The sequence below is a fragment of the Theropithecus gelada genome, chromosome 9, assembly GCF_003255815.1.
Source record: "Theropithecus gelada isolate Dixy chromosome 9, Tgel_1.0, whole genome shotgun sequence".
Lineage (NCBI taxonomy): Eukaryota > Metazoa > Chordata > Mammalia > Primates > Cercopithecidae > Theropithecus > Theropithecus gelada.
In genome coordinates, this window is record NC_037677.1 from 31,893,243 (window position 1) to 31,919,825 (window position 26,583).

Below are 26,583 nucleotides of genomic sequence, written 5' to 3' on the forward strand. Positions count from 1 at the left end.
TTGCAGTGAGCTGAGATTGCACCATCACCATCACACTCCAGCCTGGGGGACAAGAGCGAGACATTGTCTCAAAAAAAAAAAAAAGCTTAGTCTAAAAATTATTCAATAATTTCAGGTGTGTTCTTTAAAACTAAATTTACTCAATCAATTCATATAATCCTCTCTATATAAAAGATAAAAATCTTATTCTTGGGCTAACTTGATGGAAAAGCTTCTTAGTTTTTTAAAAGGCTCTATTAAAGAGTATTCTTAGAAAAAGTGTGGTGTACATCCGTGGTCCCCAACCTTTTGGGCACCAGGGACCAGTTTTGTGGAAGACCATTTTTCCACGGTTGGGGGTGGGGGTGAGGGTGGGTTCTGGGATGAAACTGTTCCACCTCAGATCATCAGGCATTAAATTCTCATAAGGAGCGCAAGCTAGATCCCTCGCATACACAGTTCACAACAGGGTTTGGGCTCGTATGAGGATCTAATGCCGCTGCTGATCTGACAGGAGGTGGAGTTCAGGCGGGAACGTTCAGTTCGAGGCTCACCACGTGCTGTGCAGGCTGCTTCCTAACAGACCAGGGACAGGTACTGGGACCATGTGCCAGGGGTTGGGGACCTCAGTATATCTAACTAACTAAAATTAACTGCTAACCCTTTCTAGAAATACCTGAAAGCCAACTTACAAGAATATTACTTTACTTAAATTTAGCACCTTTTGTATGTGTAAAAAAAAAAAACTGATATGCTAGAGTTAGTAAAAATGGCTTATTCTCTACAATCTAGTCATTTCCTTTATAGTGCAAAAACCTACACCCCAAGAAAAAAAGAAGGATTACAAATGTGCACACAGGTATCACAAAGAGGCCTTACTAGATCCCGTTTTCTTTTTAAAATGGAGACATTTCAAAGGCAGAAAAAAACCTGAGTCTGGTTAGGTAATTGAAGTAAATGTAAGAGAGAGTCACGAGGATATTTTTACACAGGCCCAGCACGGGTGTGATAGTCCCCAGGGCAATGATTAAACCAAGTCTAACAAAAACAAATGGTAAATCTTGCAGCAGGATGCTCAGGGAATTGAGAAGAGGGTTTTGGGGAGTGAATGTAATTCGAAGGAGAGAAATAAAACTGAATATGTAGACTGGGTATAGCCAGCTTGACTTGTACACTTTGGGGTGACCAGCCACACGCACCATTTCTATTGTGTCAGACCACAGGAGAAAGCTCCATAAGAATAATTCTGCCCGGACATCTCGCCGGGACATTGTTTTCAGGATTCCAGAGTCACAGGAGGGCTCCTGGAGTCCCGTGAACACAGACACCTGGCTCCATGTCATGGCTCCTGATGGCTGCGACAACTGGGTGCTGTTGGTTGCCTGGGGAGATGCAGCATTTTCTTGACTTTGCCTCACTTGCTCTGTCACCGTTTTTATGTGTTGCAAAGAGCTTGAATGGGTGTGCCCATTTTGGCTACCTGCAATGAACAGATTTATTTACATTTTAGTTTTTTAAAATGTATCCATTTTAGCTCAAATGTTATTCAAATTTAAAATTCCATTTAAAGGTGGAATTCTCCATATTCTTTTGTTTTTCACTTAATTTAATTTTATTTTAAGTTCCAGGATACATGTGCAGGACATGCAGGTTTGTTACATAGGCAAACGTGTGCCATGGTGGTGTGCTGCACCTGTCAACCCATCACCTAGACATTAAGCCTCACATGCATTAGCTATTTATCCTGATGCTCTCCCTCCCCACATATTCTATTATTTGAGGCCATTTTACCCATGGAATTTCAAGATAACACTGAAGTAGCACACTGAAAAAACATAGAGGTGGAGAAGGCTCTTGGTGTCTTGGTATTTTCCTGGATTCAGATCCGAAGTCATTTTTTACCACTCCATAATAACAAACATTATTGGTTTCTAAGCTATACACTTTCACACATTATTATCTCATTTAATCCTCAGAACAAAGCTGAGAAATAGGGATTACTATCCCATTTTACAACTATAGAAACTGGGTCTTGAGAGGTTAAAGAACGCTGATATTCAAATGCAGTTAGTATTGGGCAGAGCTGGAATTCACACCTAGATTTGTTTGACTCCGATTGACAAACTCTTAACTTCATGGCTGCTATTACCTGTCTAGATACAATAGATCATGAGTTAATTATAAAACATTTGAGCGTCATAAAATCAAATGAATCTAAAAGTCCCCCAATCCAACCCTGTCATTTTGTAAGACAAACACCCTGTCATTTTATAAGAAGGGGCTCACAGAGATGACCATACCCCAGATCTCCAGGTATGAAGTTTGGTGCTAAGAGGCAATCCATTGTTTTTTTGTGTGTTTTGTGTGTGTGTGTGTGTGATAGAGTCTTGCTCTGTCACCCAAGCTGGAGTGTAGCAGCATGATCTCAGCTCACTGCAACCTCCAACTCCTTGGTTCAAGCGATTCTCCTGCCTCGGCGCACGAGTAGCTGGGATTACAGGTGCACACCACCATGCCTGGCTAATTTTTAGTAGAGACGGGGTTTCCATGTTGGCCAGGCTGGTTTCAAACTCGTGACCTCAAGTGATCTTCCCGCCTCGGTCTCCCAAAGTGCTGGGATTACAGGCGTGAGCCATGGTAACCGGTCTAGAGGGAATCTATTTGACCACTAGAGATTCCTAGTGAAGAGTGACATGCTGAATCCAAGGTTTTTAAGCTGTTCTTTTGCAAAGATTCTTGAAGTGATCATTAGGGTTGGTTAACCTAAAGCATCTCTTCTGTGGCCATGGTCAACACACCAGTGATCTGAAAGAATAAGGCACGTGATGCAACACCATTGTGTGTGTGTGTGTGTGTGTGTGTGTGTGTGTGTGTTCCTCTCCGTGTATACATGGGTGTTGAGGTTGGATTATGTACAAATTCTCAAATCTCAAGACCTAAAACAATGTTGATGGCATTGTTTTTATGCACAGAAGGGATAACGTGTTCTTTTTCAAACATTTATCCACTAAAACACCATTTTGGTTGCTAAGAAATTATCAGGACTTGACAAAGTTTACTCAGCAAACATGCTGAGCTGCCATATGACGTGATAAGACAAAATTTAAAGGGAGTCATTAGACTGAATAGCTCTAAAGGTCAAAGAGACAAAGTCAATAAAAACTTGTTGAAGTGCATGGAGCTGAACATGAAAACATTTTACAATAAATAAATTATGATTGATAACTAATAAAATGCTTGACTACTATAAGTAGGAGTTTGTTTAAAGGACACAATACATTTCTAGTTTCTTTTATACAAGTAACTAATTAGTTTTAAAGTTTAAGTGTGAATTGAGCATTTTTATAAACTAAAAAGATAATCTAAATTCTTGATGACACATTACTTCCAGTATGAATCATTGATAGGTAAATGTCAGCACCCATGACCTTAGAAACTTCTTTATCAATATTAGAATTCAGTGGCCTGAGTGGGAATCATCTTAATAAATAATACTCAAGTAAGGGAGAAAAGTATATAACAAGTTATTATTCTTAAATTCATAAAACCATCTTTTTAAACTCAGATGCTCATTTGTATCTATTGCACTTCTTATATTATTTAAAAAATTAATATAGAGCCAGGCGTGATGGCTCATGCCTGTAATCCGAGCACTTTGGAAGGCCCAGGCAGGTGGATCACCTGAGGTCAGGAGTTTGAGACCAGCCTGGCCAACATGGTGAAACCCATCTCTAGTAAAAATTAAAAAATTAGCTGCGAGTGGTGGTGGGCGCCTGGAATCCCAGTTACTCTGGTGGCTGAGGCATGAGAATTGCTTGAACCCGGTAGAAGGAAGTTGCAGTGAGCTAAGATCGCACCACTGCACTCCAGCCTGGGCGACAAGCGAGACTCCATCTCAAAAAATAAAATAAATAAAAATGAATTTAAAAATCAATATAGAAAATATTGCCTTAGAATATGTCATGTCCTAGAGAACTTTTGTTCCCCTCTCTTGATAGGTGAAACTGTCATAATGAAAATCCAAATGGCTTTGTCAACATTCAGAACACAGTGTGTAATTTGGGCTTTTGAAAGATGATTGCAAATTCAGCATTGTTTCAAAGCCAGGAAGTGGAAACCCCAAAAGTGACACATTAACATTTTTTTAAACAGTCGGTGAGAGTCTTAACATTTCAGATGCTAAGAGCAGCTGCCATGAACAATGAAGTCTTAGCTGGAGTTTGGTTTTAATGAGATACATGTGTATGAGGTGAAATTAGGTCTTTGAACTTCGTATCTTTACACAGCTCAAACTAAATCAGGGGGTACACGGATTCTGCTTCCTCTTTCCAAGTGAGAAGTACTAGAACTATTAACTGGAAAGCTTTGATGGCCTCCCAGGGGACTGGGGAGAGTTAAGGAAGCTGAGAAATCTTTTGGTCATTGGAGGGGACGAGCAAGCACATCTCGGAGCAAAGTACAGGCTCATGGATTTGATGCTATTCCCGTTAGCTCCAGGATGAGTTTGCTCTCCACATGACTTTCTAAATGTCCACTTAGAGCTGGAATTCTTTTCCTGTTGTTGTTGGTTGTTATTTGTTCTGTTTGGGTAAAACGATATTCACTGGCACAAAATCCATAGAAGACATAAGCATAAAGAGAGAGCTCTCCTCACCTCCTGAGAAGCGCACATTGCCCTTTAAAAAGTAAAAATAGGCCGGGCGCGGTGGCTCAAGCCTGTAATCCCAGCACTTTGGGAGGCCGAGACGGGCGGATCACGAGGTCAGAAGATCAAGACCATCCTGGCTAACACGGTGAAACCCCGTCTCTACTAAAAAAAAAAATACAAAAAACTAGCCGGGCGAGGTGGCGCCTGTAGTTCCAGCTACTTGGGAGGCTGAGGCAGGAGAATGGCGTGAACCCGGGAGGCGGAGCTTGCAGTGAGCTGAGATCCGGTCACTGCACTCCAGCCTGGGCGACAGAGCTAGACTCCGTCTCCAAAAAAAAAAAAGTAAAAATAGCAGCCTCTTGATACACTTTCCTACATCTGATTCTAGTTGCTGAAATGACTTTTGATCGTTACTCTATAAGCTAAATGACCAAGAAAATGTCATTTCGTTAGCAGACTAGAGGCTAAGTAGGCAACTGTAACATACTTTACTTAGTTGTTTATTTATGGATTTATTTTTACCTCTAACTTTTTCCCCAAAAGTTTTGAACACCTAACGGGGGAGGGAAAAAACAAGGCACACGGTAACAATTCAGTAGTGAGGCATTTTCTAGAGTGTGCATTCCTCTTGCGAAGAGAACAGGAAAACAGTATGTTATCCAAATAAAAACAGATGCAGGTACAGTGGCTTATGCCTGTAATCCCAGCGCTTTGGAAGGCCGAGGCTGGGGGATCACTTGAGGCCAGGACTTCCAGATCAACCTGGCTAACGTGGTGAAACCCGTCTCTACTGAAAATACAAAATATTAGCAGGGCACGTTGGTGCAGGCCTGTAATCCCAGCTACTCAGGAGGCTGAGGCAGGAGAAATACTTGAACCCAGGAGATGGAGGTTGCAGTGAGCCGGGATTGCACCACTGCACTCCAGCCTGGGCAACAGAGTGAGACTCCATCTCCAATAATTAATTAATTAATAAAAGAAGAAAAGAAAAAGGAATCACAAAGCACCTAAAAACATCCAGGAAGAACGCTGATGCTAAAAATGCATTCATTAGACTCCCAATGGCCTGCAATGAGCAAATACGAGAGTACCGTACCAAGCCTGGGCTAGACATTGGCAAATGGCATCCTAAATAGCATGGAAGTAGTTCCTAGCTTCGTGACTCTGAGTCTCCTACAGTCATACCAATAAATATGGAATAATAAATGGTGGCCGGGCTTTAAAGGAAAGTAAATTCTGTGATGAGAGATAATCAAAGGGGATTCACTGGGGAGTCAAAGGAGGCTCGTCTGAGACGTGACAATTAAGCAGAGATAGGAAGCATGAGTAGGAATTGATTCAGTGAGGAATGGAAGAAAGAACTTGCAGGTAGTGGGAGTGGCCTGTGTAAATATCCTTCAGCTAGCATGAACTGAAAGAAAGGAGTTTGGTGAAAGGTGGGGGATGCAGAGAGGAAGTGGGAGAGAAAAAGAGCTGGTGACTATTAAGACCTTTCTACGTATCAGGCACTGTTCCAAACCCTTTATATGCTTTAACTCACTTATTAAAACCCTATGGTTTTCCCGTTTTATCTTACTTTATGTTATTTTAGAGACAGGGTCTTGCTCTGTCGCCCAGACCAGAGTGCAGTGGCACAATCATAGCTCACTACAGCCTCCAACTCCCAGACTCAAGTGATCCTCCTGCCTCAGCCTCCCAAATAGCTGAGACTACAGGCTTGCACCACCACACCTGACTAATTTTTTTTTTATTATTTTTACTTTTAATAGAGACATGGATGACTTACTGTGTTGCCTAGGCTGGTCTCAAACTCCTGGACCCAAGTGATCCTCCTGCCTCAGCCTCCCAACACACTGAATTACTACAGGCATGAGCCACTGCATGCCGCCTATTTTCCCATTTTAATGATGAGTAAACTGAGGCACAGAGAGATTATGCACTGTTTCCAAGGTCACACAGCTAGCTAGCAGAAAAAGCAGAACTTGAGTCCCAAACCCTTAACCCTTGTACCACACTCTCTGTGGCAGAGACAGATGATAGAGCGTCCTATGGTCCAGGATAAAAGTTTTGGATTTCGTTCTAAGTTTATTAGGTTGGAGCAAAAGTAGCTACTTAGAGGCAAATATGAGGCAGTAGAATGAAGACACAGAAGTCAGCAGAGGCAGCTGATGTGCAAAGAGATTGTTACCAGTTCACATCAGTCAAAACATAATTACTCAGAAACAAACATGGCTAGTCTTAACTAACAAGCCCCCAAATCTATTTCCCCCGAGGGGAAAATGGTTAGAGCAATCTAAAAACGAATGATGTAGGCATAACACGGAGAAAACTATCGGGAGCAGAAGAAAATTACCAGTCCTTTAAAAATGATTTCTGAAAAAACATGCAGCACACAAAGCACCGGTAGTCATCATAATTTCAGAGGACAAGGGGAAAAAGGCAATAAATTAAAACACACCTCAAGGTAAATTAGAAACACTGTTATTTATTTATTTATTTATTTACTTATTTACTTTAGAGACATGGTCTCACTCTCTTGCCCAGGCTGGAGTGCAGGGGCACAGTCATAGCTCACTGCAGCCTCAAGCTCCTGGGCTCAAGCGATCCTCCTGCCCCAGTCTCCCAGCTAGCTGGGACTGCAGGCTCACTCCTTCATCCATTCATTTATTCACTGTCTCAAACACTTAGAATGTCTAAGATCCCGTACTAGGAATTGTGGAAGACACAACAATCAACAGGTGAGATTCTCACCCTTCTAGCAGCTTCCATTCAAATACAGCACTCCGGACTAAACCTTAGAAAGCAGAGCTTCAACTTCATCATTTATTTATTTATTTATTTATTATTTTTGAGACACAGTCTTGCTCTACCCAGACTGGAGTGCAGTGACACAATCCTGGCTCATTGCAGCTTTGATGTCCTGGGCAAATGTGATCCTCCCACTTCAGAATCCCAAGTAGCTGGGACTACAGGCATGCGCTATGACTCCTGGCTCATTTTTCAATTTTTTGTAGAGATGGGACTCTCACTATGTTGCCCAGGCTGGTCTTGAACACCTGACCTCAAGCAATCCTTCTGCCTCAGCCTCTCAATGCTCTGGAATTACCGGCATGAACCTCCACACCCAGCTAAACACTGTTATTTTGACATACTCTCACTGAGGTAGGGAAGACAAGTCATATTGCCAAGCAATAAATGATGACATGGGACATCTACCTCACAGGTCGGTTCTAATGAAGGAATACGTCAGTAAAGCACTTAAAAATAGTGTTTGGCGGCCGGGCGCGGTGGCTCACGCCTGTAATCCCAGCACTTTGGGAGGCCCAGATGGGCGGATCACAAGGTCAGGAGATCGAGACCATCCTGGCTAACACGGTGAAACCCTGTCTCTACTAAAAAATACAAAAAACTAGCCGGGCGTGGTAGCGGGCTCCTGTAGTCCCAGCTACTCGGGAGGCTGAGGCAGGAGAATGGCGTGAACCCGGGAGGCGGAGCTTGCAGTGAGCCGAGATCGCACCACTGCACTCCAGCCTGGGTGACAGAGCAAAGACTCCGTCCCCCCCACCCCCAAAAAAAATAGTGTTTGGCATATAGAATGATCATTTATGTGTTACATAAATAAAAAGTAGCAATAGTGAAATAATTTATTGTTTTAAATTAATTGGGACAGAATAGAATATATTAGAATGCAGTAAATAGTAAGGGTGACTGTAATTTAACTTTGGCTATAGTTCCACCATAACTCATTATCTGGTATATCAGGGGAAGTCACAAGTTTGAGAAACACTGTCACACTACAAAGACTAAACAAGATCATGAGTTTAATTTTCATATTTGCCTGTTCACATCACAAAGGAAAATGCTACCCTACAGATATAACCCACACAAGTGAAGGCAGCTTACACCAGCTAAGAAGAGCCTCTTGTACATATCTCTTCCTAATTCCATGATCAGTGTTCAGTGATATCACTGGTAGCTTGAAATTGGTCATGGTGGGAGAATTTACACCACAGACGCTGGCAAATGCTACAAATCAGGACTTCCCCACTCCTCAACCCTACTCCACAAAGGTAACTGATTAAACACTGACCAGCATACTACTGCCTATGCTCAAAACTGTGTACAAGTTTTCACCAAATAATAATAATGAATTCAAGATGAATATTCAGCCATCATCAGTTCTGGAAAAGCCTGTGGGCATACATTCTCAGCTGTGAAATAGTTGTGGCAGCTTTCTTTACAGAAAGCATGAGATTGTTGTCTAGTAAATTCAAAAACCCTAAGATCCTATTTCAGTTCCTTGCCACTCATTGCATAAATCTGACAATAAATAAATGTATCATTTCTATATTTTATACAATGTAAATGTTAAGAGAGTTATTTTGTCAGAGGACACAACTAGAAAGCTGGATGGTTTAAATTTTTTTAACTTTTTTTTTTTTTTTTGTAGAGATGGGGTCTTGCTATGTTACTCAGACTGGACTTGAACTCCTGGACTCAAGCGGCTCTCCCACCTCAACCTCCCAAAGTGCTGGGATTACAGGTGTGAGCCACCATGCCCAGCCCACTGGATGGTTTAGAGATCATTTTTCCCTCTACCGCTGCTTTACAGACTTATCTAACACTGGACAAGTATTGCTAAAATCTTAATATTATCCATTTTTAAATATTCTATTTTTAAATATTGAAAAAATGTTCCCATCTAAAATTCCTAATCTTCAGTTTTTCAATCATATTGTGGTCCTCCTCCCCAAGAGATATATGGTTAGACTAGAAAATGTTCTTTAATTTACAATATATTTTATACAAAGGTAATTATATTATTTGTGTGACTTATGATATATATTTCTAGATATATTTTACTCAAAATATATAATATATAGATACATGCATGCTGAATTCTTCATGTTCTGTTATTCTTATCAATGTCCCTGAAATGTTTATTTATTTTATAATATATATAAAAATAATATACTATTGAATATGTGTAAAGAAAATATATACAGTAAGGTAGAATGTCAAGATGCATAGGGTTATCTCATTGCCAAAGAGAAATAATCCTACACTTTGAAATGGTCTGAAATGCCTCTACCCGTATTTCCTCCTTTATCCCAAATACTCAGGAGTTTTAAGTGCTTGGATACAGACAGGAGCTAGCAATCCCAGCAGGAGCTGGAAGACAGGAACTGATGCCTAATGGATGAAACCTGAGTCATTGCATTCTGAAGAACTTCCGTCAGCCCAGTTTATGCATATTTATTAGTGTAGTTTAAGAGCCCTGGAGCGTCTAGACCAGGAGCTCCCCAAAAGGCAGCGTCTGCCTGTTTCTGCTCAGCTTTGTACCCCCAGCACCGGTGGAGTGCCTGGTATTGGTATGGCACAGATCCACCATAAAGATTTGCTGAATAAAAGGTGGGAGGAAGTTCTTTTCTGAAATCTATTAGCATGAGGGAGCAATGAGCATCCTGGGGGAAAAACCTGCACTAAGGCAAGGAAGTCAAAGCATGAAAGCTCGGCCCAACCATTGACTCTGGTTCCCACAGAGTCAATGGGTAAAATGTGGAGCTCTGCACAGAGTCTACCACTCAGATGCCCTTCTGGCCCAGTCCTGGAGTGAGCCCCTTAAGCAAGGCCGTGAGGATTGATTCCACTAACACACCCTGGAAGACATCAGAAGCACCTGGCAGCACAGGCTGGGGACCTGCATAGCTCAACAGTAAGAGAGGATGTAATGCGATATCAGGCCCCACAGAGGGTGCCAGTGCAGTCTGGCATGGCACAGTCTGCAGTGCTTGGGCAGACAGCACCAACAGCAGCAGTAGTGCTTCAAAGCATGCCAGAGACCATCCAGGCACCAGTAGCATCAGGGGTCACCAGGCAGGAGGAAGAAAGGGCATGTTTTAATCCGTTTTCATGCTGCTGATAAAGACATACCCAAGACTGCGAAGGAAAGGAGGTTTTATTGGACTTACAGTTCCACATGGCCAGGGAGGTCTCACAATCATGGCAGAGGGTGAGAGGCACTTCTTCCATGGCGGCAGCAAGAGAGAATGAAGAAGATGCAAAAGCGGAAACCCCTGATAAACCCATTCGATCTCATGAGGCTTATTCACTATCATAAGAATAGCATGGGAAAGACCGACCCCTCATGATTCAATTACCTCCCCTGGGACCCTCCCACAACACGTGAGAATTCTGGGTGATACAATTCAAGTTGAGATTTGGGTGGCAACACAGCCAAACCTTATCAGGGCAGATGTGTGATTTCAAGAAGATTATGTTTATGATCTCGTAAGAAGAAGTCCCTGAGAACCTCCAGCTCCCCCAACTACCCACCTACCCACCTACGCACACACATCCAGAAACAGAAGGATTTAGGGTCCCAAAATAGCAAGTGGAAGCAGAGCATGAGAAAAGTGGTGTTCTTCTAGATAGGACCTTACTATTAGTATACACACAATGTCAACAACAAATGATCAAGAACATCAGCTAAGCCAGTGGCTTATGCTTGTAATCTCAGCACTTTGGGAGGCCGAAGCAGGAGGATCACTTAAGCCCAGGAGGTTGAGGCTGCAGTGCACTGTGATCATGGCACTGCCCTCCAGCATGGACAACAGAATGAGACATTCTCTCAAAAAACAGAAGAGAAAAAGAACATCCACACATTATGCAGGTGATCAGCTCCCTTTGACCTAAGATATGAAAATGTAAATATTGAAAATCAGTGACCTATGCCTTTAATTTCAAACTGGGGCCATAAACTTTTCTTGATCCATAATAATATGGAACACAAGGCTTGGTATTATAAAGTAACACATGCTGAATTCTTTTATTCCCTTATTCCTATCAGTCTCCCTGAAATATTTGTTTCCAAAGTATTCTGTGACTTACAAGTGTCTCATTTAATATACTAAAATTATTCACAATTATTTTGACCACTTAGAAAGAAGAAAAAAACAATTTAATGCCAAATTGTTAAAATCATATAAAGCTGTCAAAATCAAAGGCTGCCTTCACTGAAAATTTTTATAGCACCTGACATTCTACGTCTGTTGGCACCCAACTCACTCCAATATAGTTTTTGGCCCAATCTCATGTGTAATCCAGACAGCTGGCACTTCATTAGAAGATATAAATCAGAAATTCTACCCTTCTCTTACCCCAGTCTAGTAGATGGCCACTTATTTCTTGAGAAGAGGAAAAAAAATCCTAGAACTAACACACTTTCCTGAAACTTCCTTCTTCTAAATAGCAAAAGGAGGGTAGGAAAGGAAATACCCTCCTCCCCAGTTTGGCCCCGGACACAGTGTTCCTCATACTCACCCCTGAGCACATTGCAAAATAACACATTATGGAAATCCAGCTCACACTCGGGACTCATCTTGTATAATAAGCTATTTCTTAAAAAGAACTAAAGAGGAACTCAAAATGCCATTCATTTTATTCAGAAAAAAAAAGCTGCATCCTTTGTTTTTTTGTTGTTGTTGTTGTTTTTTTTTGTTTTTTTTTTTTTTTTTTTGGTTTGTTTGCTTGTTTTTGTTTTTTCCTTTTAACCTCTATGACATCTCTTACATACTATTTGGTTAAAATGCCATGAGTCACATTTCAAGAAAATTTGGAAAGCCAGGTCCCTTAAGAATTTGGATTGACCTGTGCTTGGATTGACCTCTCTGCTTTTAACTTGATATTTATGACAGCTCCTAGTACTTCCTATAGTAAGGGGTTCTCAGAGTGGGCATCAGAATCGATGGCAGAACTTTAAAAAATTACAGATGCCAGGTTCTGTCTTCCAGTCTGTTGAACGGTGGGTAGAGCTCATGCATATGGATTGCAAAGACATTTTGATGATCTCTGGTGGAAATCCATGGCTAAGAATCCCTGTATTTGTGATAACCAATGGCCCCCGGTTCAATGACAATAGCTTAGACTTCAATAAAAATTATCGTTGGCATTCATTTTCAGAAATTATATTTTGGTAAGTCAATACCAAGAAGAAATAACTCAGAGAGAAACAGTTCCTTTTCTTTCTTCCTTCCTGCTCTGCAAACTCCCAAACCTGAGTCAGTCCTAAGGTTTCTATCTTTTCAACCTGCCAGGCCCAGATTTCTGAACCTCAGTGAGAAAAAACATAATCTGGATCAGCTGCAGAACAAATTCCTGGTTCCAGTTTGTGCTGCACACTTAACATCACTCATCCATCTGTCTCCCTGTCTCTAGCCCACTTCATCTCCATTCCCCACAGCAGTTACCCCAGAGCGTGCCCCATTCTTTTGGGTCCTCTCCCTTCCATCCATCTCCATTGTTCTCAGCAGAAAATTTGCTTCCTATTTCATGAAGAAATTGGGGCATTATCTGGCGTAAATTCCCCTTGCTTGCTTTCTCCCTATCCACTCCTATTATTTTCCCAATTGTCAATCATCTGGGAATTGCTAATTTTAAAGATTAATAGTGCCTGGGCCTCACTCCAGAAAATTATGATTTCATTAACCGGGTGTGTCCTAGACATCCGAACTTTCAAATTTCCTTAGTTGATTTTAATGTACAGCCAAGGGTAACAAGCGCTGCTCTTAATTAGAGATATAAATCAGGGTCTCTCAATGAGGTTTCCTTTTTTAAAATCCAAATATGCCTAATCCCATCCCCAGAAATTCTGATCCAGTTCATCTGGGGCAGCTGCGCTTGGCACTGATATTTTTAAAGAACTCTATTAAGTGCTTTTTTATATGTTGGAAATACCAGAAGAAATACAATAGAAACAGAAGTCTAAAAACTTTGCCAGCTCAGGTGAATAAACATGGTGACTATCTTGTCTAATTTATTGGTTATTTATAAATTAACCAATCTGTACCCTATAGATAATTCAATTTTTCTTCATTAAACATTTAAATGTTAACTGCTTTGGGAAAATAATTGGTAAATAATTTTTACTTGTAGTGAAAAAAAGGCTTTTTAAGCATAACTACACCATACAGAAATACTAATAGCTTGGATGACATCAAAATTGTAAATTCCCTATATAAAAAACACCATAGTAAAATTAAAAGGCAAATGAGAACCCTGAAATATACACTCTACACCTATGACAGGCAAAACTTAACATCCTCACTATTTATAGAACTCATGATTCAGTAGAAAAAAAAAAGGAAGTAGAAGAAGAAGAAGAAGAACAGAAAAGAAAAATGGCCATACCAACAGAAAACCAGATCAAGGACCTAAATATATGATTTTTAAAAACTACAAACAGCCAATAAACCTATGAGAAGATGGCAAACACAACTACTACTTTCAAAAGCAAATTATAAAGGCGGCAAGGTACTATTTTGCCTATGCCTACGATACAATTTTGAAAGAGAAGAAATGGAATAAATTTCCCCTGTTGCAAGGTTGTAAGGTTAAGGAGAAACAGGTATTTCCTTACATTGCTATTTAGAGGGTAAGTTCTTTAGAGGGAACAGTGTAACTACACATAGCACAAACCTTAAAACCTTGCATGGACTTTGAGCCAGAAGTTCTGCATCTAAGCATTTGACCTAAGGAAATAAATAATCATCTATACTGCTGAGGCGCCTGCAGGCACTGACTCAAGTTTCTGGTATTAAAAGACCACGCAGAAGGCATTGGATGAGGGCCATTGGGAGCAGATTTATTTGAAAGCCTTACCCTGCCAACATCATAGCCGGCACCGCTCGCTGATGTGATAGTGGAAACCGCCTCCTTTGCAGGGCGCTGAGGTTTTCCACTCAAATAGCCTGTTGACCTCACCTCTAGCCAGCCATCTCTGAACATGCAGCTCTCCCCAATGCGGCCAAACCCCTCTTGCCACACCGCACGGTACATACGATCCCTTTATGGGCCCCTCTACATTCCCAGCATGTGTAGCCAGTCCCTAGTAGTCACTTTCTTCTGGCAGTGTTCTTGCTGAGGAGTCTGGGCATGAGCAGATGCTCCAGGTCTTCTGAGGACATTCTGCAGTCATCATCCTGATATCATTCGGCTCCCATCCAGAGGCAGTTAACTCTCTCCATACCCAGCTTCTGTTTTGCCAGTCACCTCACTGAGAGGTTTCTGACTCCTACACGTAGCCCAGGGCGCTTTAAACACAGCCCACCTGCACTACACATGGACATGTGCTTTAACCGTGACTTGTCTGCCCTGCCCAACTCAAAAGCACATCGCTTTACGCGTTCTAACCATATCCTTGTCCTTCTCAACCCTTTTACTTCTGAACGAGACTTATAATAGCAAGGTTTATCATAACTAAAAACTGGAACAAATCTAGTTGTTCAACAACTGGGGATCTGCTAGCTATATTATCATGGTTCATTAACATAATGGAATATAATTCGACCAATAACACCTTCTACACAATAGAAGATGTAATAACGAGGCTGGGCACAGTGGCTCACACCTGTAATCCCAGCAGTTTGGGAGGCGAGGTAGGTGGATCATTTGAGGTCAGGAGTTCAAGACCAGCCTGGCCAACATGGTGAAACCCCATCTCTACTAAAAATACAAAAGTTAGAGGGACATGGTGGTGCACGGCTGTAGTCCCAGCTACCTGGGAGGCTGAAGCATGAGAATCGCTTAAGCCCAGGACCAGAGGCTGCAGTAAGCAGAGATCATGCCACTGCACTCCAACCTGAGCAACAGAGCGAGACTGTCTCAAAAACAAAACAAAACAAAACAAAAAGAAGATGTAATAATGAGAATGATGCCCACCATACATTAAGGAAAAAAAAAAAAGAGTTGCAGAATAGGTTGTCTTAATAGATGAATGTACATCAAGATGCTATCCAGTTATAAATTTCTAGTTTGTAGGGTTATGGTTTGTTTACCTTTTCTTTTTCGTTTATCTCTATTTTATAACTTTTTAAAATGAGTATGTGTTCTTTTGGAAAAATGAAACATTAGAAAGAAAAAATTCAATATGGCATGTTAAAAGGGTTATCTGTTTTTCAAAGATGTTGAGCCTCAAGCCAGTGTGTACCCCACCAAGATGGGTCACTCTGCCTTCAAACCTGAAATTGCCCAGAGCAGCAGCAGCAGTCACAAGACCTTAGATAGGGGCTCACTTTGCCTCTAGGTGGTGCAGTCATGATTGCCAGGGAGCCGGGCCTGGAGAGAGAGTTGGCAACCTATCTATCTCTCTGTAGAAATGGTAGCGTCCTAGAAACAGATACGGTTACAACGCTAAATGAAGCCCTAGATTAATGATTTTTAAACATTTAGCACAGGAACCTTTTTTTTCCCCAAATGAAATTTCACATAAAACATCAACACTTAAACACACAAAAACATTGTTGATCATGATGCAGCTCTCCCTTCTCCCAAACACACACACAACACACACACACACACACACACACACACACACACGCATGCATGCATGCAAATTTTCTTTCCTTTTTTTTTTTCTTTTGAGACAGAGTCATATTCTGTTACCCAGGCTGGAGTGCAGTGGTACCATCTCAGCTCACTGCAACCTCCGCCTCCTGGGTTCAAGCGATTCTTCTGCCTCAGCTTCCCCAATAGCTGGGATTACAGGCGCCTGCCACCACGGCTGGCTAATTTTTTGTATTTTTAGTAGAAATGGGGTTTCACCATGTTAGCCAGGCTGGTCTCAAACTCCTGACCTCAGATGATCCCCCCACCTCAGCCTCCCAAAGTGCTGGGATTACAGGCGTGAGCCACCATGCCCGGCTGCATGCAAATTTTCACAGTTACTCTTGAAGTGACATTATAGGTTTCTGAAATGACAAGTTAATGAACAGTAGTCGGTATTAAGAAGGCAACTTGCCTCCCAGCACCAGGTTTGTTGATTCAAGGTGTGAAATCCAACCAAGCTTAATTTCGATATAGGAGTTAAGAAGTTATTCAGGCAGATATGAGGGTACGGGAGTCCTTGGTAAAGTTTTCCTTTTAATGAAAAGCAGCCCCAAATCATTTTCTTTTCTAGGAAAGAGCAGCCTGTAAAATCGAGCTGCAGACATAGACCAGCAAGCTGGAAGCTTGCACAGGTGAATGCCAGCTGCTGTGCCAATAGGAAAAGGCCACCTGGGACTAGGCATGGTCCAAATGGTGGCTCCATCTTCCTTCTCTTTGCCAGCTGTGTGTACAGTGAGGAGCAGGCAACATGGCACCAGCCAACTGGAAAGCCTATTTGCATAATAAGATTAGGGTGGGGTGACCAGCCTTTTCTGGGCACTATGTAAACATCACACCCAGTCCAACCAATCTGTGAGCCCTATGTAAATCAGACACCACCTCCTAAAGCCTGTCTATAAAACCCAGTGCACTCTGTCATGGGCCGGAATTCCCATTGAGGAGCCCCTCTGTCTCGAAAGAGAGAGAGCTGCTCTCCTTTCTTTTATCTATTAAACCTCCGCTCCTAAACTCACTCCTTGTGTGTGTCCACGTCCTTAATCTTCTTGGGGCGAGATGATGAACCTTGGGTATTTACCCCAGACAACAACACTGCTTCATTTTCACTTCCCAAACATGGCCATTTGCTACATACACACCTTAGTTCTTGGAGGCCCAACCTTTCTCCTATGTAGAAAGCTTTCTTCACCATGTCTACCTATAAGCTCCCGCAAATCCAAGATCTTCCCTTTAGTCTTTTCTTACCTTCAACACCTTAGATAAAATGAAGTTTTCCTTCATCTGTGGCACCATAGTCCTTTAGCTATTATAATCTATTGTACCACTTTGTAACAGGGTGTCTGGCCTACGCTGCAAGTCCTATTCAAATGAGTCTCGACAGTAGGACTGAAAACTCCCTCTCTAATCATGGACACTCTTGTGGGTCTGTTTGCACCCACTGGTTTTGATGGGGGTTAAGGAATCTAGGTGGTGATAGGTAGAGGACTCTAATAGTGGCCAGGAATGAGGTTCAGACGATATAGCTAAGCCTGATCTGAGGACCTATGAGACCCCCATGAAGAAAAGCTGCCTCAAAGAAGGAGTCCGGCTCTGTCACATTCAGCCACAAGGTCTATAAGTGCGAGGGGAAGTGGTGGTTTGCAGGGGAGTAGAATGGCCGTTATCTGAAATCACTGAAGCCCAGCCAATCTGTTGGTACATATACACTCTAAGGGCTAAAAGGCTGTTGTTTCCAAGCAAAAACTGCTATTCTAGTGCTCTGTTTGAGACCTCTTTAGAAAACTAGAACTCAGGGGCAGGAAGCCAGTATTCCCACTAGCAGAAGAAAGGAAGTCAATCTAAAGCACCAGCAGCACATCCACCAATACCCCAGACACAAGCAACAGCAGCACCAACAGCATTTAGAGCAGAGCTGAGCAGGAGTGGTAGAAAACAGCATATGCCAAGGGGTTTGCACATGAGAGTAAGAAACTGAGTGTAAAGCAGATGCAGCAGGGTCGCCAGCGGTCTAGACCAACAAATAAGGGCACAGGAGACCCACCGTGGGTCTGGTTTAAAATGGGAGCAGCAGGTGGGCACAGTGGCTCACGCCTGTCAACCTAGTGCTTTGGGAAGCTGTGGCAAGCAGATCACTTGAGGTCAGGAGTTAGAGACCAGCCTGGCCAACAGGGTGAAAACCCATCTCTACTAAAAATACAAAAATTAGCCAGGCATGGTGGTGCCCTCCCTACTTGGGAGGCTGAGGCAGGAGGATCACTTGAGCCCAGGAGGCAAAGGCTGCAGTGAGCTGAGATTGTACCACTGCACTCTAGCCTGGGCACCAAAGCGAGACTCCGTCTCAAAAAATTAATTAATTAATTAATTAATTAAATGGGAGCAGGAAAGAGACAGTGAAGAAGAGGAGACAGAAGTCCTCTTCTTTCACAGGCTATTCTTTGTATTCTTATTATTTGTGCACGTGACTGGGGATTGGCATTCCTAGGTACCATGTACATCTGTGAGATTGCCATGCTGCGGAGATCCACACGTCAGAAAAATGCTCCCATACGCGGTGCAACCACCATGAAACGCGGCAGTTAGAAGCTGCTGCATGATAATTACTTGATACAGAGAAATTTCCACTGGTAATAGGAGGTTCGTAAAAAGGATTCCTTGGTCCAGTGAAGACTGTTTTAAGCATAAGCATATTTCATCTGCAGAATAACTTTTATTTAAAATTTTTGAAAAGGAAAAGCTACACAAAGATAAAAGTTTTGTAGCTTGGAATGAAGATGGTTAGGATGCTGTAAGAGTGTCCATAAATCCATACATTGTAGATTATGTTCGTTTCATCTAACATAAAGTCCAGACTGCTACTAGCTAACAGACATGGATGCATTTCAGACTATCTGGAAAGAGCAAAGAACATATTCACTTTTCCCACATTCCTAAAGGGAGTCAAATGATGCTAGATCTTGTTCATCCCCCACCTCTAGTCAATTTTTTTAATTTGCAAGTACCACCTGTAGTGAAACCATATTTATGGTATACTTGCTTAGGTTCAGAATTATGTATTTAAGATGTACACGTTAATGTATTTATATATTAATTCACGTTCCAAGGAATAAATGATAAAACCTCATGGATTCAAAAAATTACATAATTTATATGATTAATCTCATGTTGAAATCAGTGTAGGAGACTATTTGGGTTTGAGGTTTGCATAAAAATTAAAAGTATGTATCATTCATATTTACAAAGGCATTTCAAGTGACTGCTAGTTTTTTTAAGTGTGAATTTATTAAACGGCTGAACTATCAAATCAGACACTAATCTTCCTAAATTTGGATGGAGAACGGCTCAAGAAGAAGGCTCTTCAAGTGAGAAGCAGTTGTACAAAATATTCTAGAGTCTTCTCCCCCAGATCCACTTCTTCTTTGTCTTATTTCAGTCCTCAGTGTCACTGTTGAAGTTATGGATACAAGGAAAATTCCCCTTTAAAAATCCAACTAATGGCTGGCCACGGTGGTTCACACCTGTAACCCCAGCACTTTGGAAGGCCAAGGTGGGTGGATCACCTGAGGTCAGGACTTCGAGACCAGCCTGGCCAACATGATGAAACCCCGCCTTCCCTAAAAATACAAAAATTAGCCACACATGGTGGTGCATGCCTGCAATCCCAGCTACTCGGGAGGCTGAGGCAAGAAAGTTGCTTAAACCCAGGAGGCAGAGGTTGCAGTGAGCAGAGGTCATGCCACTGCATTCCAGAGCAAGACTCCATCTCAAAAAATAAAAATAAAAATAAAAAAATAATTCATCACTAACAAAAATAAAATGTCATTAACTTATTCCCGAAAAGATACACGTGTCTTTCTTTTTTAAAAAGACCTTTAAACTTGCACAGGAAATTTATATTAATATAGAAAACACAGAGTCATCAGAAACCATCCAATTTAAAGCTGGGTGCAGGTGTGCACACCTAGAATCCCAGCTACTCAGGAGGCTGATGCAGGAGGATCTCCTGAGCTCAAGAACTCTAGATCAGCCTAGGCAACACAGCGAGACTCCAGCTCAAATTAAAAAAAAAAAAATCAAATTTAAAAATAGATTTGAATTTCTAAGGAATCTAGAGATGTAGCAAAGGATTTGGAGATTCCCAGCTCTCCTGAGTTTAAGACAAATACTCCTAACTCTGGAGGGCAGATGTGACTTGGGTGGGCTTTCTGCTCAACAGATGCCCCCAACTGCCATCTTATCAACCTACATGTCACCTGTGTTATGTTAGACATAACAGACCGTCATCTCCCTCCCAAGGATGAAGTAGAAAGTGACAGGCTCAGATTCTGCAATTTCCTAGTGGCCTCCACCTCAGTTTTGTTTTCCATCTGAGCAGCAAGAGTGACTGGAAGGTACTGGTATCTGACCGATAAATGACTGACGGGCTCCAGTGGTGACCCCGTCACTCTGAAGCTGTCTCCTGAGCCTCACTCAGTTGACTCCATTCACCCCATCAGAAAACAACTGACAAACCTTACCCATTTCAAATGCACAACATGACAAAATCTTAGCCACAAGGTAACTAGCATACAAATACTGCCAATTAAACACAGATACTACTGCATGAAATTTAATAAAAGTTGGAGTAATTTATGACTAAATAAATAAAATATTCTGTTAACAAAATACCTTTTTGTAAGGGCCAATCTGTATTTAGTTTCAACTCATCACTTTGGAGGAGATGTGGCATATCTTGTTGGGTTTTCTTTAAATTTTATTTTTTTTATAGGGATGGCATCTTGCTATGTTGCTCAGGCTGGTCTCAAACTCCTGAGCTCATGCCATCTTCCCATCCTGGCCTCCCAAAGTGTTGGGATTACAGGCGTGAGCCACCACACCCAGCCATAGCTTGGTTTTATTAGTGCGATCTTTGGTATTTTTATAATTCACAATTAAAAACACATAATTGGGGAGGGGGGAGGGACAGCATTAGGGGATATACCTAATGTAAATGACGAGTTAATGGGTGCAGCACACCAACATGGCACACGTATACATATGTAACAAACCTGCACGTTGTGCACATGTACCCTAGAACTTGAAGTATAATTAAAAAAAAAAAAACACACACACACACATAATTATCTAGGACACAACTACCACAGTCATATTAATTCCTGTAGTAAAAGTCTCCAAACTAAGCTTTTTATTAATTCATTTAAACATATGGTTTAGGCCGGGCGCGGTGGCTCAAGCCTGTAATCCCAGCACTTTGGGAGGCCGAGACGGGCGGATCATGAGGTCAGGAGATCGAGACCATCCTGGCTAACACGGTGAAACCCCGTCTCTACTTAAAAAATACAAAAAACTAGCCAAGCGAGGTGGCGGGCGCCTGTAGTCCCAGCTACTCGGGAGGCTGAGGCAGGAGAATGGCCTAAACCCGGGAGGCAGAGCTTGCAGTGAGCTGAGATCCGGCCACGGGGCGACAGAGCGAGACTCCGTCTCAAAAAAAAAAAAAAAAAAAAATATGGTTTAAGAGACTTCCTAGAAAAATATACATCTAAATAATTTACTTGGATAATTTCTTGCTGGAATAAACATTAAGGTTTTTGGTATTAATTATTTGATAATTTTTAATTTATCAGTACTACCAAAATGCAGATAGGAAACAAAAGCAGCTATCTAGCTATCAAGGTAGGTTTAAAAATAATTATGTTTAGATATCTTCGTTTACAGTCTTCTATCAGTAATGTTAGCCCTAAGAAAAGGTATCGTTAAACATGTTGTCACATAACAGAGTGGCAGAAATGTGAAAGATATATCAAACTTTAAAAAATATTCATATTTAAAAGAACACTTACTCTTTTGACTCCCTCTAAGAGGATATATCCTGAGTTTTTCAATAATATCAACCACGATCAGGGATAACAGAACCAGAGACACGGGTAGGTCAGGTAACATATCAGGTAAGACATCAGGGGACCCATTAATGCTCTTTTGAACCTGTTTAGAGAAAACCATTTAGAAGCATTAAATTATTGTGCTTTCTCTGCTCAAAATGCTTTCAATAGTCTGAATGCAGCACTAAATTAATTATAATTACATTTACTAAAAAACTAGAAGGTTGGTTTTTAACTTGTCACGTTTTAAACTCCACAAGATATTGAACCATTTCTAAAGCAATCATAAAGATTCATATCAATGGAAGCCTATTTTCAGTTAAAGACAGACCTTGGTAAATGCATGTAAAAATGTAGTAGTGGGCTCCCTGTAATATTGAAGGGGTAACTCCTTGCAACTCTACTGCTGAGCAGAGTTTCTAAGAATCCAGTCTCAAAGAGCTAAGGGAACAAATTTTAACATTTAGGATCTTCCAAGAAGACAGAACTCAGATAATTCCGGCTAGACTTTGGGATACTTCCTTCGCCTGCTTAAAGTGTTTATAAAAAGCTGTGGCAAGACCAGGTGTGGTGGCTCACACCTATAATCCCAGCACTTTGGGAGGCCAAGGTGGGAGGATTGCTTGAGCCCAGGAGCTCGAGAGCAACCTGAACAACAATTTTCCATGTCTATGAAAAATTTAAAAATTAGCTAGGTGTGGTGGCACACACCTTTGGTTTGAGCTACTCAAGAGGCTAAGGTGGGAGGATCACTTGTGCCCAGGAAGTTGAGGCTGCAGTGAGCTGTGATTGTGTCACTGCACTCTAGCTTGGGTGACAGAGCAAGACCCTGCTCCACCAAAAAACAGAAAGAAAAACAAACCACAATAACAAAAAACTATGGAAAGCATTGTATTAATGATGAAATATTGAAAGTTTTCCCTCTGAAATCAGGAATAAGACAAAGATGCCACCATGGCCATTTCTGTTCAACATTGTCCTGGAGGTCTTAGCCAGGGTAATGGGCCAGAGAAAGAAAGAAACAGTGTAGGCTGGGTGCTATGGCTCACACCTGTAATCCCGACACTTTTGGGAGATGAGGCGGGTGGATTACCTGAGGTCAGGAGTTCGAGAACAGCCTGGCCAACTTGGTGAAAATCCCGTCTCTACTAAAAATACAAAAAAATTAGCCAGGCATGGTAGCACATGCCAGTAGTCCCAGCTACTCAGGAAACTGAGGCAGGAGAATTGCTTGAACCCAGGAGGCGGAGGTTGCAGTGAGCCGAGATCACACCATTGCACTCTAGCCTGGGTAACAGAGTGAGACTCCGAAAGAAGGAAGGAAGGAAGGAAGGAAGGAAGGAAGGAAGGAAGGAAGGAAGGAAGGAAGGAAGGAAGGAAGGAAGGAAAGAAGGAAAGAAGGAAAGAAGGAAAGAAAGAAAGAAAGAAAGAAAGAAAGAAAGAAAGAAAGAAAGAAAGAAAGAAAGAAAGAAAGAAAGAGAAAGAAAGAGAAAGAAAGAAAGAAAGAAAGAAAGAAAGAAAGAAAGAAAGAAAGAAAGAAAGAAAGAAAGAAAGAAAGAAAGAAAGAAATTAACAGTGTAAATATTGGAAAGAAGAAAAACAAAATGTCATTATTCATAGACTATTTGATTGTACACAGAGAAAATCTCCTCCAAATGGATAAATTATTTCTAAATACCAAAGACAAAAGAGTTCAAATATATTAATTTTTTTTAAAAAAATGATACTATTCAATGCCACTTCAATCAATATTGCAACTTTTTGTGGAAAAAGACAGGCTGATACTAAAATTTATATGGAAATAAAAAAGGCAGGAAATTCTAGAAGAAAAAGAACCAGCTAGGAAGATTTACTCTTCTGGATATAAAGAACTAGTAGAAAGCTACAAGAACTAAGACAGTGTAGTGTTGGCATAGGAATTATGTATATCTGCACTTGATTTATAACAAAGGTGGCACAGCAGAGAAATGTGGGCAGGATGGACTTTTTAGTAAATGGTGCTTGGTTCATTGAATGTTATATGGTGAAACAAATTAACTCACTGCTGCACAACATACACAAAAATCAATTCCAGACGTATTGTGAATCTCAAAAAGAATGAAGAAACAATACAGTCTTCAAAATATAATTAGAAGGCTGGACACAGTGACTCACACCTGTAATCCCAGCACTTTGGGAGTCCAAGGCGGGTGAATCACTTGAGGTCAGGAGTTCGAGACCAGCCTGGCCAACATGGTGAAACCCTATCTCTATGAAAAATACAAAAATTAGCCGGGTGTGGTGGCACACACCTGTAATTCCAGCTACTTGGGAGGCTGACAGGGGAGAATCACTTGAACCCAGGAGTTGGAGGTTGCAGTGAATAGAGATTGCACCACTGCACTCCAACCTGGGTAATAGGGCAACACTCCATCTCAAAAAAATAAAAGAAAAGAAATAAATTATATGTATATGTGTGTGTGTATATCTATATTTTATATATATAAATAATGTATATAATATATATTTTATATATATATATATAAAAATTAGGGAAAGATGTTAAGACTTTGAAGTTCAGATTCACAATGACAAAATCTTCTGCAAGTGACCCAAGCACTATCCATAAAGGAAAGAAATAGATAAACCACACTATTTTTAAGTTAAGAACTTCTTTTCATGAAAAAGATATAAAAGTGTGAACACAAGTTACAGAGAGGAAAGATATTTGCAATACATATAATCAAAAAGGGCTTGTGTAATCTGAATATGAAAATGAGTCTTCCAAATAGATTTTTAAAAGATAAGCAACACAATAAAAAATGGGCAAGATGAAAAGATGCTCAACCTCATTAATTACGGGAGAAATGTAATTTAAAAGTACAATGCAATTCAGGATCATACCCACCAGAAGAGCTGAAATAAAAAGACACGATGATGCCGGGAGTGGTGGCTCACACCTGTAATCTCAGCATTTTGGGAGGCCGAGGCAGATGGATCACGTGAGGTCAGGAGTTCGAGACCAGCCTGGCCAATATGGTGAAATCCCATCTGTACTAAAAATACAAAAATTAGCCAGGCGTGGTTGTGGGCATCTGTAATCCCAGCTGCTGAGGAGGCTGAGGCAGGAGAATCGCCTGGATCTGGGAGGCGGAGGTTGCAGTGAGCCAAGATCACGTGTGCCACCACACTCCAGCCTGGGCAACAGAGCAAGACTCTGTCTCCAAAAAAATAAAACACAACGCAAGTGTTGGTGAATGCTCCTTCTCTGCTGGTGGGTTCTATAGAGATGCTATAGAAATCAGCACAATCTGTGTGGAAAGCTGTTTGACCTTATCTCTCACAATGTAACATTTCAGTATCTCATGATTCATCAATTCTGCTCCTGCATATGTAACCAACAAAAATGCTTGCATGTGCACACCAAACGACATATTCACAGATGTTCACAGCCGCATTATTTGTAATTGCCAAAACTGGAAACAACCAAGATGGCGACCAAGAGTAGAACATAGAAGTAAATTATGACCTTTTCATAAAATGAAATACTCTACAGCTGAAAACGAATGAGCTTCAGGTATTCACAGAAACACAAATGACCCTTACAACCATATTTTAAATAAAAGAAGCCAGACACCATTTGATTTTTCCTTGGTGGAAAAATTTCAAAAACAGGCAAACTAGCCTGCAGTATCAGAAGTCAAGTAAGAAGTGACTTCTGGAAAGGAGGGAAAGGGAGTCATTGAAAGGAGCATAAAAAAAGAATGAGCAAGCAATGGGTTTCTGATACAAAACTAAAATAAAATACTAAATGCAAATAAAGGAGCGTGGGCATGGAGTTGGCCAAGGTTTCCTTCTTGACCTTGACCTGAGCGATGCTTACCCAGGGGTTGTTTTGTGGTATTCCATTGTTACTGTACTTTTTCCTTTCGTGCACTTTTCTGTTTATGTGTCATACTTTGGTGAAAATTAAATAAGAAAAAAATGAAAGGAAAGAAAAAGATGTAACAATGGATGAGACATCATAAAAAATAACCAAAAAGGGCTATCAAGCTCCAGATATGCCATCAGTTTACCGCAGTGATGTTTCTTAAAAGGTTGTAAACTAAATTTTTAGTTTTTGGGAACCTTCCAAATGATTTACAAGGTCTTTGGGAGGGGAAAAGACAGCTCTACATTGAAATATTCATCTGTTGCAGTTCACTGGATGCAAAGCGCATCTGTGTGGCCTCCCAAAATTATTCTGTGCATTCGTACATTGTCCTAATGTAGCATCTATGATGTATTCTAGCAGCACCTGTGATGCATTCTGACAACCATGTAATTTCTAATGTCATACATTACTTGGTACTGCCCTGTCTCACAACACTTGTGATACTTGTTCTAACTGCCTGTTTATATTTCTAATGTCAGAAAATTCTACCAGAGACGCTGCCATATTTCCAGAGTCCCCTATGTGCTGTACCTAACAGTTCCTGGCCTGTAATATACACTTAATGAATATTTGCTTCACATAAAAGTGAAATATCACAAAGTAAATTAAGTCATTTAAGTAAATTAAGTATGCTTTGGGAAAACAAAAGTTATCTTTCACAGCACCTTGCAAATCAATAGGATTAGTGGGGCATTCTTCTCTGACCTTCTTGGATAATGAAGTACTTACAGCCTGAAAATTCTGCCTAAGATATTCCTGCCCTGCAGGTATATATCCAAGACTTT

General features: G+C 41.1%; 1 protein-coding gene across 1 annotated transcript in view; it reads right to left on the bottom strand.

The window, feature by feature from the left end:
* Positions 1 to 875: 875 nt before the first annotated feature.
* The window catches only part of TMEM236 (transmembrane protein 236), a 45,219-nt gene continuing 19,511 nt past the window's right edge, over positions 876 to 26,583 (bottom strand). The window contains exons 3-4 of the mRNA XM_025397591.1: positions 21,847 to 21,988; positions 876 to 1,459 (exon numbers count right to left, since the gene is read on the bottom strand). Coding sequence (XP_025253376.1) covers positions 876 to 1,459; positions 21,847 to 21,988 — 726 coding nt within the window. The remainder of the gene's footprint in view (positions 1,460 to 21,846; positions 21,989 to 26,583) is intronic.